Genomic DNA, 14,824 nt, shown 5'->3' on the forward strand with positions numbered 1-14,824 from the left:
CGGTTTATTTGATTAGAAATTAAAAACATAGGCAGTCACTTTTACCAGTTTAACATGTCTTAGCTCTATAACACAGGGTAAGGAAGAAAATTTGAGTTTAGAGGTTAGACTTTGAGTGGTAGAATAGCGAGTATTTTATTTGATGTTAATTTTTTAATCAATACGAAATCGAATGTATTAAATAAAGTCTTAGACGATGGTAATGGAGTAAATTATTTTATATCTTTATGGATTCTATTCTGATAAATCTAAATAAGTGGCGGAAATGTTGAATTAGGCATTAAATAATGAAATGTATTAAGTTTGAATATTTAGTTAGGTTTAAGCATCTGAGGTCTGCTTTATTTTTAATACACAAATGATGAACGTTAGAGTATTTTTTGTTTTTCAGTTGTGTAATCACTGTAAGAACATACAGGTTACTTGTAGGTTTGGATGATATTCCCGTTAGGGTTAATGAAACAGCTATAAGAATAAAAAAGGAAAAATTATAAACTCGAAATTGAGGAATCATTTTTATTGTTTTATTAGAAAAGATGTAAAGTTATAAGATCATTTCTTGAATACACAAATCCGTAATATTCAGTACGCCTTGTCGTATTTTATAGGTGTTTAGCCACGAGTGATTGTGATATTTACAGAACTAATTAATTCTGTTATGACTAACATTTAATTATACCAGTAAATCACTTTAATTAGTTTAATATTTAGTGAGTATGTCAAATATGTTTTAATAATTTATCTGAATGGTTTCATATTTTCACTATTAGAATAGAATTGGAAGACACCAATAGCTAAGTATCTAAACCACCAGTCAATACCTATTCCGAAAATGATAAAAATCACCTGTAGAAAGATAAAATTACGAGTTTGGATGACACGAAGTGATGAACCTGATAATGGGAGAACATAATAATAAGTACTTTAAAGGGAGCTGTTTTAAAAATTCTGCATTTAGGTGCTATCTAACTATTTTACTAAGAGCGTTCATCAGCTAGGTTTTGCGAGACAAGGTTATTGAGTTCTTAGAAAAATAAATTAATGAAATGAATATAATCAAACTAAGTAAAATAAATTATATACAGAATTTACAATCTGGACCTAAGGATCCACGAGACAACTCTAACCCCCACGCATGAGGGTTAGAGAAATGACTCTTCGAGATCTCAGCGCAGGCCTTTCACGGCACCACTGGTAATGACCAAGTGCACTAAAGCTGCAATCATATTTATATATATATATATAGCATCACAGTTATTTAAATTATATTCATATTTAATATAATATAATTATATTCATAATTTAAATAACTGTAATGCTGTTATGCTGAAGCAACCCTTGCTGTATCCCTAGCGGTGCCGAGATGAACTAATAGGAGGAGGTTACATAAAATGTTATGTATTTATTTTTAATTAATGAGTATTAGTGTATGTTATTAACTTTGTTAAGATTGTGTAATAGTCAATTAAGTGTAATAGTGAACTATTTGATTGCTATAAACTGTAGAAAGGGACTCTACATTCTTATATTATATTCTATTGATTTAGATAAGTAGAATAGTAATGTATTACATGTAAGTACTTCTGCCATAGCTTTGCAACCTTTTATTTATTATAAACTGTTATTTTAGCAATCGTATACTGTCTACTCTCTTCACAATTACATGTATATAGTAGAGTCAGAATCGGTTTGATTAGAAATTAAAAACATAGGCAGTCACTTTTACCAGTTTAACATGTCTTAGCTCTGTAACGCTGGATAAGGAAGAAAATTTGAGTTTAGAGGTTAGACTTTGAGTGGTAGAATAGCGAGTATTTTATTTGATGTTATGTATTTTAATTCTATCACATATATGAATATATTACATTAATTCTGATATGACTAACATTTAATTATACAAGTAAATCACTTTAATTAGTTTAATATTTTCACTAGTAGAATAGAATTGGAGGACACCAATAGCTAAGTATCTAAACCACCAGTTTATGCCAATAAATATAATAGGTACAAAGATAAAATTACGAGTTTGAATGACACGAAGTGATGAACCGTCTCTGGTTGATCTGAGATGTGCTACATTTTGTCTTCTTGCTTGTGGTATTTGTGAGTTTAGGTCTTAATGATACCTGAATTTATGAACAGTCGATTACTGATTAGTTTTCTGGTAGTCAAGAGACTCGAGGACTTGTGATTTTAATGCTTTCTACTAATTATTTTATGTTATGAAATTTCACTCTTTAATATTAATCTCCAATATATTCTTTATTTTAGTTATCTAGTCAAGGGTTTGTTTGCCTAGTTTTAGATATTTTTTTTAGTAGTCAATCGTCAGAAGAATCGTTGTTGGTGATCACCTATGTAGGTGAAATTATTCGGTATGGGTTTTATAAAAACATTGGGATTCCTTCCGTCATGTAACTCGAAATCGGTTAGCTCAAATACCAGGCGGCTTTAGAGATGTGACGGTCGGCCAGGCGGCTATAAGTGATAAGAACAAGGAGTAGGGGGAATTTTTTTTCGTCATAGGACCAAGGGTGAGCCGGGATTTTTTCCGCCCCTAACCTGGTCATTGAGCTGTGAAGGATCTGGTACCCATTCATAGTGCTCTCGTCCTAGTTCGATACAGATTAGGAGCTCTACTGTCGCACCGCTCCTTTATTTGTGCCGTTTCCATTTTTTGGAGGCGGCTAAGCAGTTCTTGGGACCTTGTCGGCAATAGTTGGACTGACAAAAGCTTCTCAGAAAGGAGGTTTTTTGTTGATAACTTACTTCATAAGCTGTACCTTATTCAGCTATAATCCATAGCTGTTGAAATCAATACAAGTATACATAATGGTCGATATTGCATATGTAATAAAAAAAACTTCGTCAGATTGGGTCGTTAAAATATGCCTACTGATTGACGATGTTTAGTAATTTTGTAAAATGAACTTTTATTTTGTAGCAAATAGTCTATAAAGAATAAAACAAAAACCCTGTACATATCATTGTGGAAAATCCAAGCTGAATCATATGCAGCCAAAACTTTATAAATTGAAAAACTCCACATTTCAAAGCAAATCCTATTCTCCCTTTCATTAATAGCTCAAGTTGGACTCCTGAACACAAATACGAGACTACAGCCCGAAATGAAAATGGCGACACGCCGAGTCCTTAAAATCTTAAAAGCAGAATTCGCAGAGTTCAGGTAGACTTGAATCGAAGTTTCAACGAATATAATTTCTTGGTAAGATTATGTCCCTCTTAATCGCTAAGAAAAATAAAAAAAAACATAGGGACTTTCTTGTAAATTCTATTTAAAGAAGTCAGTGATGGAACTTGCAAAGGTAATTTATCTGTATTAATTCTGTCATATTCCCCGTGTACTGTGCTGAAGACAACTGCGTTTTTTCAAGAGTTTACCTTGAAATTATATATTGTTAAGGCCAATCTGTTTGAAATTTTTTATCCTTATACCTACCTAATTAAAAGCTTGATAACAAGAAATAAATATTTAGTAAACTCGATAACTTGAAATCTCGTAAATGTTATGACTGAAATCATCATTATACCTGATAAAAAAATATATAATAAGTGGGAAGAAATTGCACTTTGATAGCAGAGGTATGTTTATTTTCCTTTCTAAAGTAAAATGACTAAGAGGCGGAAAAAAAAATATATCGGAGGGAGGAAATGTATGGGGTTGAAGGCAGCTGCTGATAGTCACTGCACCTGGCCGGGCTCGTCTCTACACATAGAAACATATTTAACACTGACACGCACTCATATATGTATGTGTGTGTCAGTTATTACATAAATTTTTTATTTTAATTTATATATTTATATGAATATATAATAACTGACAATATAATAACTGTAAAAACAGTTAAAAAATAATTATAATTAATAAGAGAAATATGCGATTTTTTGTCTATTATAAATGCTTCTTTTAGGGTAGTCATTTTCTTTCTGTTTCGTTACCATTGGATTAAGTATAAAAAAAATACTAGAGAAATATGCGTCACTTGTACCAAAACTAATATTTCATTAATTCACCAAAATTTATACCTCTCCTCCTAAAACCGTAATTCCAACCCAAAAAATTTTAATGGTCCCTTTTGATTCTTTATTCTCATGATAGACTAAATATTTTCACGAAGTTTCATCAATTTTTTTTTTGGTACTTCATTACCTGTACTAAAATCCAGGTGTAATAGATAATTTTATTTGTGACATAATGAGTGTTGAGAATTTCAGGAAAAGTATATATTATAATCATTGGATTCAGATTTCAAATATTCAGCGGGATTTTAATAAAATATACCAATGAGCAGGTTATCGTAGGTTTACAGCAATGGGGTGGGAGGGAAGGAGTAAAGAGATTTCCAGTTATCATTATTTGCTAAGCCAAGAATTCGAGTTCCCTTTAATTAAATAAATTTTAATGTTTAGCCAGATAGAGATAAAGATAGATCGACAAAGGGGGATTGTGAAATTGAGTGAGTGGGAATTAGGTGTTCCATGGCAACCGTAGCCTTGCGGTCAGCCTCTCAAAAGCCAGGTTTCATCGACCCCGAATCGGTTCAAACCCCCCCACTCCTGCCTGGTTAATTATAATTTGACTGTTATATGCTATTTTTTCATCAATCATAAATTTCCATTATATAATATCTTCGGAACTAAATTAAATATTATACTGTGATCATATTCTAAGAAAAATCTTAACTCTTTAAGGCTTGAATCGTCCTGTAATTTTTGATTTTCAGTCGGTAATATAATTTCAATATGAAATAAAATTATAAATTAACATGCAAATCATACGAAATCATTTACCAAAAACAGTATTGTCAAAACAGCGTACAAAAAGAATTGAGATTTTTTTTTTACTGGAACGAGAAGGAATTGATATATTTTTTCTTATATAAGCGCGGACATTTCTGGGGTTTAATAAACGATAGAATTCTTTATTCGATATAATGTCCATTGTTAACGTAATACCCTGACTCAGAAAGCAAGCAGTTTTGCAGTAAGTTGTCAGTGCGCCTCTCTCAGGAATTCAAAGAAAAAATAACTAACTTTTTTATTGTTTTCTATTAATAATTTTTCATAGTGGCCCATTAATAAATAAATTATATTACTATTAGATGTTGGTTTTAACTATATTTAACTGTTAATTAGCATATAGTATTTGAGTTAATGTCATATTTAGGGCACAAATATGACATTAACTCAAATGAAACGTTTTTCTATTTGTTGATTATAAATGGGAAAAGATTAGTTTCTGTATATCAGTAAACAATAAGAATATTTTATGAAATAATAATGGTTGTGATCTCCTAACTCTTTAGACTCAATAAAAGTCATAGGGAAAAAATGTTAATTTTTTAATTAAACACTAAGGATGAATCGAGTGTGTGGGGAAAAGTACGACCAACCTGTTGTAGGGAAGTGAGGAACAGCAGTACAGCCACTCAAGACGGACCTGAATAGACGAACTAAGTGTGAATGAGGTGCGGAAAAGAAAAGAGATCTCGGCCCAGATCGGCTTTCTATTAAATATCTGGCAAAGGGCATTGGTTGAAGGGTCCTCTGCCACCTTTTCACTATCATACTAATTACCAAGCCCTAGAGGGTCTCTTTAAGCCTCTTACATTTAATTAGCGTATTTTTCAATTTTTCCCCCTGTCCTTTCACGGGTTTGAATCCACTGAATACTCCATACTGGGTGCTCTCTCTCCCACTTTTTTTTCTGTATTGATTACCGATCATGAGTAAGTCTGCAGCGTGGTACTTTCCCTTTTGGAGGGAGGCAGTATATTGATAAAGAGCATAAATGAAAATGAGCATCTTTGCATGAAAAAAAATTTCAGAAATTCCAGAAAAGTAATAGAACTTTAGAAAATATACTTACAGCTCCCCAGTCCACTAACGTACGAAGAATAAAATTAGAACTAGTTGACTTGCTAGCACTGAGCTCTCCACCACAAGCTTATTTAAACTTAATCGTTTAACTAATTGCTTTTGACGATTCATTCCCCAGGGATCGTATTCTCAACTTCCGATATCATGAGTTGAAGTTGCTTTATCCTTTCTCTATCAAGATACCCAATCCCCCGTCCAACATACATCTCCAGTATCATTCGATTCAAATCCTAAAAAACGGCTCATCGAACAGTAGCTTTTGACAGATCTTTCCTTATCAGATCTTCCTTCCTGTGGAGTTCCATCCCTACTTTCATTCGTTGCTCCAGTACCCTTCCCACCTTCAAATCCCGCATATTCCTTCACTTTCATTCATACTCAAAAGATGTGAATTAAAAGAACTAACGTTGTTCTCTACCAAAATTTGTAGATTTATTTAATATTTGTATTCTATAATATATACTTGGACTCTTTCCATTTCCAGCTTCTCCATATAATACTTATACCATCATTCTTTTCAGAAAATTCGAAAGAATGTGTAAGACATAAAAAAATAAAATAGATTATTCATTAAAATTTTTAAACCTGCGCGGTCCTCTTAAATATTATTTCCATGATTAAAAACGTTTAAATTTAATGATAATTAAATCTTAATTACAGGATTCGACGTTCCTCGGTGTCATCTAAGGATATTCTGGCTTTTCTTCTTCTCCCTCCCCCCCCTTGTACTAATATAATTCCTAATTATTATTGCTTCTCTATCATCATTAATATTATTTAATAGAAGCATTCTTATTATTTATTTTATTATTATGTTCCAGGATAATGCTACAAGGGCTGTGTCGTGACGGTCAACCAATCCCTCACCCAGGACTCCAGCACACACCCCACTGGCCTCCGCCTCCAGACGACCTACCTCATAAAGGTAAACTTTATATCCAATGAAATATAATATCATCACATACACTGTTGATACCAAATAATAATAAATAATTAGTAATTCCATAGTTCTTTTCCAATGTTTAAAATTTTATTAAAATATCAATAATGAGAAAATGTAATATATTCATTCATTTTTATTTTTCAAATTTACTAATGTTAATAATAATTATATTATTGAATGAAATTTAATAATATTACATAAGACGTAATTAATTCAATAAAAAATAAAGTCATACTTATCATGTGATAAAGCAGTGCTTAATCCTTCAATCCTTATGGATTATGTCTCAATGTTTTGCCATAGCTCCCTTAATATTTCATAATCAAAGTTTGAGAAATCATTTTAAAGGTTACCTTCTCTAATAAAATAATAAATATTATTACTACCCACCATTTATACAAAAATGGCGCCCAATTCGTTTCATTCAACAAGTGTTTTAGAATCACTGTACCAAAGTATTAAATAAAATAGTAAATGGTTGAAAATAATTGGATATGGATTGAACCGAATGATTGGTAAGGGTATGAAGGAAATTTTTAGGAATATTATGGTACGTTTAAATGTTCCGATATTTTACTAGTACCACACTGTTCTTGTCCAAATGGGAAGATTAGGTCTAAGAATATTTCTTTTAATTAATAACTCTTGTTGATTTTTTTAACTTTTAAACCTTTATTTGAAACGCGTTCAAAATAAATCGCGTGCAATGATCAACTGTGTATATAACTCGATTCCATACTAAATTAAACTACATATTCAACTCTCACATACTTTTCATTTTTTTAAAAAATTATAAAGTTAAAATAGCTTTCACTGGTTTGAACTGTATACAGGAATAATCAGAAAACCCTTTTCTCAATTTTTAGATTTAATTTTAAATATTTGTTTGTCACAATACGAAGTTTCGCACATCATGAGGACATTTCAACACCCGTTTCATATTCAAATATTAAAATTTCAAATTAGAAAACAATACAAATGATTAAAATAATTTGTTGAAAAATAAATATCCATTTACAATTATATTCCCGAACGACCTTGAAGCTCTCACAGAACAAAAAGACAAAAGAATTCATGGGGAGAGAAAATAAAGGAAACACAATTGAATGCGCCGTTTGTTTCTTAAGGAGAGGGAATGCAAGTCTAACAAGCCGATGGGATGCAGTGGTTGATGTTCGTGTAGAGCAAGGGTGGAGTATAGTTAGTCAACGAGGAAAGGCAACATCTGCCCTCTTTCACCGGGTACTTCAATCAAAAATTTCCCTATTTAATAAATTAATGTAAGGAGCTATAATAAATGTAAAAAAAAAATTATATTAATCTTTATCATGGAGGATAGCTTTTATGACACTGAGTATTGTGAAAAAATTATCGAATTTCCAGTTTTTCCACCTTCATTTTATTCATATTTTTTAAAACCAATAACACTATCTTTTGTAGCAACACATTTTGTGTATGTTTACAATTTTTTTTTTATTTTTTTTTAGTGATCCTAGAAAAAAACTTCCAAATAACGGCCTAAAAAACACATCTTTCAAAGTTAGATTTTTCTGGACTTTTGTAATGTCAACATCGAACAAAAAAATTCAAACCTCGTCTTTATGAGAATCAGACCATAAATTATTTCTCCTGTACTATTATGTCTACAGATAATTTATTATAACCATGGAGGAAAAGAAAATTAATTTCGATTCTGCGCCATTTTATACGTTAAGAATAATAAAATTGTACAATGATGATTTATAATTGAGGAGATATAGAAATCAGTGGCGTTTAGGTGATGTTATAGATGAGCATTGACGAACGGAGGTGGGTGAGGAATTCCTAAATAAGATGGCATGCATGATGAGAAGAGACATGCAAATTGAAGACTTCTGATTTGTTATTTAAAGAATGCGTAGAGGAAATGATGAGTAAATTAGGTGTGTAGAGAGGATATTTATTATAAGGGATCGGAGGTATAGCCGTTGGAAAAGAAGATGTAATATAATGAAATAATTTGTTGCATATAAGTGGTGATTAGCGCTAGTAAGATCATTAATATGGATAGAGAAAAGGGGTGGTGAGATTGAGGACCCCTGAGAAACACCAAGTGTTGTAGAAGGGGAGAAAGAGGCTAATTAGGAATTATAACTGTTTGAGAATGGAGAGACAAGGAGAGAAACCACTTTAAAACGCCGTTTGATATTGGATTGTAAAAAAGAGGATCTAATGATTAACAGAATGGAAAGCTTCTGAAAAAAAGTAGAGAACTAGGATAGTAATTTTCTATTTGGCTATTGAGAATTGGAGGTCTAGGACAATTTTCAGGAAAGCTGATTTATTGGAATATTGGAAACTAAAACCACATTGCAGAGTATTGAAGAGTGCCTTTTGGTCAAGGAAGTTATTTTTTTCATTATATGATAGTTGTTATCTCATATAATTTTTAGCCCTGATGAAGCCTTGAAATTTAGACTGAAACGTCAGCATCAATAAAATAAGTTTTACTTATTTTTACTTATTTCTACTAAGCTGGCAATACATCCAACCACATTCTGCTCACGTTGAATCTACTATTAACAACACATCATTTTATCCACGGAATATGGTTTAATCAATAAATATTACCCTCAGCAAAGAATAATAAAAAAAAAAATGTTGGGGGCTATATCCTCCAAGATAAGAGATATATCAAAGAGGAAGTATAAGAGAAACCTATAAATAAATAGATCGTGATAGTATGTCATTTGTGGGGGGGTAATGCATGGTGTAGGGGGTTGGGGGAGTCCCCGCATAATAGCTGACAACACCGGACGTCAACATAAACCCCACTTCACTTCCTTGTATTAATTATCTAAAACCGATGAGCCTTATCAGGATGTTGCTTCTGTAATATAATATTCATCAATAACTATCAATGGAATATCTCAACTGAGAGAGAAAGGGAAACATAATAAACACAAAATACCACACATATATTTTACTCAACAGAATGATCGATAATTATGCAAATTGCAGCTTTGGAGAAATCATGACATGGGTGTTGTTTTGTTTTTTTTTTCTTTAAAATATCATTAAATAGTATTTTACTTTAAAAATATTCTCATTAATTTAAAGTATAGATGCTAATATTTTTATTTGGCGTACAATTTTGTAAGACATTTGTAAAACTGGGTTATAAACAAATAATGATTTTAGGATAGCGTCAATATTTTAATTAAAAATTCAAATTAATATAAAAAAATAGAAATTATAAAAATTATGATATATTAAAAAAAACTAACCCTCCTGGACCTGGGTTCGGATCCGGTTATGACAGATAATTATTTTCTGTTTCACTGTAGCTTTGAGTGAACCCTGTGGGTTGAGGATTACTCCGGGGTCCACCCAGCCTCATGAATTAGGTGAAAGTAATGATGTCGAGCATGATGATGATGAGCCAAATCACCTCCTTGCACAACCGTTAGTCTAGTTAAAGTACTTCCTTACAAGGTACTGCACCACCCACCATGGGTTCAAGTCGTATATTATTTTTTTAATATTAAACAAATAAAATAAAAACTACCAAGTTTTTTTTTTCTGATCATAAACCGATAGTGACACAGTTACTATACAATAATATAAAATAAATAGTAACATTTATACATTAGAAAGGAAGCAAAAACTTTTTTTTTTTAAATAAAAATCTGTTGAACATATTGGTGCCGCTGTTTTCATTTAGTGCTTACTTGTTTACCGAACACGATGGTGTATTAAGATCGCTATGACCCTAAAAAGGCAGGACTAAGTTTAGAACATAAATACTTTCCACGTCAGATTTTCACTTAAGCCGCTACACTATTTAGCCGGGATTTATGGGGGCAACTTTATCATGAGGCGGTAGGAAAACAACATCGCCCGCTGACGCTTGTTAACGCTCACTGCTTTCGGGCCATTATTTATTTCGTTCATTCTTTTAGTGGTCATTTTCACAGCCCTGGTGTCCCCGGCCTAATAAATGTTTGTTTATGTCAAAGGACTATTGCTATCTTTGTTATGGGTTCGCTGTACTGTAGGATGGTCTCACATATTTTGGCAATACTTGGCAACAGTTTTTATTTTTGAAATCTTTATCGACACAGTTGTAATTTTTTGTGATTAATTTAAAACATTTAATTATATTTTTATTATATTAGTTATATTAAGATATATCAGAGATAACAAAATACAATACTTTCCTAGCAAAGATATGTGATAGCCAATTATAAACTGTGTGATCTGTGAACCACTCTTTAGAAAAACTGAAGTAAACATTTTTCAATTCATTTTATAAGATTTAATAAATTGATTTACTCTTAAATTACATCCTATTCTGCTGGTATCTGAGATCGGTAAAATGTCAAGAAACGTTGTCATATTTATTTAAATGTTAAATGTTTATAATGGATTGTTCATACAAATCTAAGACAGTGGATATTTTAGACTCTCCCTTCGCTGGTTTCAATAGAAAGCAAGTAGCAAGGCATTGAGATCTCTCCATTGAATAGAAGTAATGTTCAGGACTCCTGGATTGCGCATTAAAATTAACTAACCATAATCAGTCTTTATTATAATTAGTCTTTAAATCTTAAATCAGTGTTGTACAATGTTTTATTATATTATTCTCCAAGCCTCCACTCTGTAAGATTATGAATATTGTGGTAGAATAATAGAATCTGTCTTTATTTTTTATATACTGAATGGATAGGACTAAATTGTTTTGTATTATTTTTTTATATAAATTCCTCGAAGCAATAATGCGCATAGTCGTCCAACATCATGACTCAATAACAATATTGAATGAATGCAAAAGTCAATTGGAGCAAGGAGTTGAGGTACACAATGACCGCGGTTCAAGTAGCCCGTATTGTCGAACGACAACAATTTATTATCAGCGATTGTGGCTTTGTCATTTTTTGTCGGTGACGAGTATGGTTAAGTGGAACGGCGTGGTCAATGGTACACCGAAAGCGTGCCCTTCCATCGCGCCCTTTGTCGCCTGCTCTTACCGACCATTGTTTCGACAAGGACTTCGATTCTACTCGCACTTATTGCTGAATGGTAGCCACAAAGCCAACCAGGGACTCACAAACGTTTTGTCGGCAGCACGGCAACTTAACGTCCACTTCTCACCTCGAGTGTTTTTTTTTACTTCTATGGCCGCATAATATTCGTAGTATTGATAGAAATACCCTGATACTTCCGATACTTTTTTCTTTTTTTAATTCCAAACTTTATTTATTGATAAATATTATAATATGCCACAACTTTGTTAGACAATAAGTAATAGTGATAACTGATCATATTCGTACTAAAATTAAAATAAGAATAAAAATAAATAAATAAAATCTCTCTCAAAATTTATATAAACCGAAGGGGCAAAAAATTGAATATAATCAGACTGTGCATAAAACAAAAAAAAAATCATAAATCATAAACATAAATAAATAAAATAAAAAATAATCACTAGTCACTCTTTTATTACACTCTTATATACAATATTTACACTACCGACCTGAGGATCCTCGATCCCACTCTATCCCTCACTTCCGATACTAGCAATATTGGATCATCATATACTCTCGTAATTTTTAACGATATAAAAAATTCGATTTTTTACTAAATAATCCAGTGTAAGATTACAAACTTTTCATGATTCGTTGTCCTATTACTTGGAAATGCTTATTGTATGTTACTATGGAATGTACATAAAGCAACCATACCTGATGGAGCAGGAGTATTTAGTAATTTTACAAATATATCCTTACTCAACTCCAGGTGTTCGAGAACGGAACGCGAAGCAGCTCTGATGCAACTGTGATAAACTACATAAACTTCCAACTACTAGTAATTTACAAAATAAGACACGACTTTTCATCAATGTTTATAGTAGCACAATAAATGTTATAAATGAAGTAAAGCTTTCTAGTATAGGAATATTTTTACATCTTCTACCTCTTTTTAAAGATGTTTGCTTTTACACATACATACAGTATGTCTATGATGAAACAATAATGTTAACAATCCCTTACAAGTGCTTATAGACAGAATTATTATTTTATCTTTCAGGAATTCAAAATCAGTTGTCACCTAGTGTCAAATGGGTAACGATTTCTCAAAATTTAATAATACTGTAGATATCGATACCTTATGTATCGGAATTTGACACCGGAACGTCATTGGGTAAACATTAGAGAGTCATTTCTCCAGCGAAGATTGAACTTATCAAGAATCTTCTTTTTCTGATGGTTGCCTATTAACAGGAGCGTTTCAACAATCTGTTAAGGTGAAGGGGATAAAATAAAAAAAAATGTTCTGAACTTTTCACTTTTTTTTTGTGATTGTTGACACTTATTAAAAAAAAATTGTATCCAAAAAATCCAAAATTCTTAACTTCAGTGATATTGGTTTTAAATTTAAGTAACTTTTAAAATAACACCGTTTTGCCACAATTTTTACGGATTAAACAAGCTTTTTTGGAGTTTTTGAGTTTTCAAATTATGGTGACATCCCTTCGTATTAACCCTACATAAGAAAACTGATTCCCTATAATGTAAAGGAATTTTATTTAACGGTAAAAATATTTAAAACAATTTTTAAATTCTGATAAAAAATTTTTCTCTTCCAAATCTAAAAGAACTCAATAACGGTTAACTTTACATTTGTGTTAAGAGTCGGTAGAAACTTTCTTATAACTGGCCTGCTAATGATGTCTATTTAACTTTACTAGCAGTTAAGTATCTCCGAGTAGATAAGAGGTTTGTGCACACTTGGTTAAGCCAGTTAAATAGGATCTACTACCTAGGTTAAGTGTCTTCGGGGGAAGGGACATTGCCTTGAATGTCTTATAGCCACTTGAGGCCTGAGAAAAATATTAACTATCTCTTAAAGTTGATACTGAATTAATGTGCAAGTACTCAAACTAAGAATACGACGTTGATATGATCAGCTTATCTCGTTTCAATAAAGGCGAAACAATAATAAATTTATATTTATAGTTATAGCTATAACAATAACTGTAAAATTAAGAGTTATAACTATAATTAAAGTTACAGTTATAGTTAACTTATAAAGAGGAACATCACAATTTATTGGGAAAATTCGATACATTTTGGAATAAATAAAGCGAAACTAAGATAACATTACAAATAGAACGTATGGAAGATCATGCGGTCTCGGCATTTCCCGTTCGAATCAAATTTATCCATTTTTTTCCCCTTTAGTTATTCCTAAAATTCTTTAATATTTTTTTTTTTCAAACAAACAAAACTGAAGGTACTTTTTTATATTCGTATTAATCTATTTCAATGATGATAAAACCTATCTTTTGTTAAAGAATACTTAATATGCTCATTGATTCACTGGGGTAATCAAAATCATTAGATCCATTTTGAATAAAATCGAAAACATGTGTAAAATCGATTTTATAAAGTGGCAGTTCTAGTGGGTCGATTTTGGAGATAAAGTTGCTGTTACATCCCAAGTATATATTCACCTTAGATATGTAATTTAAGTTTTGTACGATCTTTTTGATTCTGAGCCAGGTTTTTCACACACAGACCATTGTGCAAAACTAGGGATTTTTGTGTAAATAGTGACCACAAAACATGTATTTCTGTCGAAAACCTAAATTCGAAATTTTTGACCATCGCAATATGTTTTCTTACTATATATTTCATATATAGGTAGGCGAAATAAAAATGAGTATTTAATTTTAAATATTCATGAAAACCACTATTTCTCTATATATTATTTATTTTTTTAAACACGATTTGCTCAATACACCTTTGTAAATATAAAATATTTCATTTAGAAAAAAGGATTTTTTTTTTTTTTAAGAAATCTAAATTCTTAAGGATTTGGAGAACCGTATTCGGTCCAAATCGATATTGCTCGACTATTTTTTTATATAGTAGGTTTGGACAAAGATTTTAGCCCAAACCTTCAATTAATTTTGTATTACATGTTAGTATACACTTT

At 31.4% G+C, this 14,824-nt stretch overlaps 1 protein-coding gene across 1 annotated transcript in view; it reads left to right on the plus strand.

The window, feature by feature from the left end:
* LOC106689516 (paired box protein Pax-6) overlaps positions 1-14,824 on the plus strand; it is a 140,740-nt gene that overhangs the window by 23,154 nt on the left and 102,762 nt on the right. Inside the window, exon 2 of the mRNA XM_067045941.1 lies at positions 6,723-6,826. Within this exon, the coding sequence (XP_066902042.1) occupies positions 6,727-6,826 (100 nt within the window). The 5' untranslated portion in view covers positions 6,723-6,726. The remainder of the gene's footprint in view (positions 1-6,722; positions 6,827-14,824) is intronic.

Source organism: Halyomorpha halys, unplaced genomic scaffold (assembly GCF_000696795.3).
Source record: "Halyomorpha halys isolate HHAL.00 unplaced genomic scaffold, Hhal_1.1 Scaffold1386.1, whole genome shotgun sequence".
NCBI lineage: Eukaryota > Metazoa > Arthropoda > Insecta > Hemiptera > Pentatomidae > Halyomorpha > Halyomorpha halys.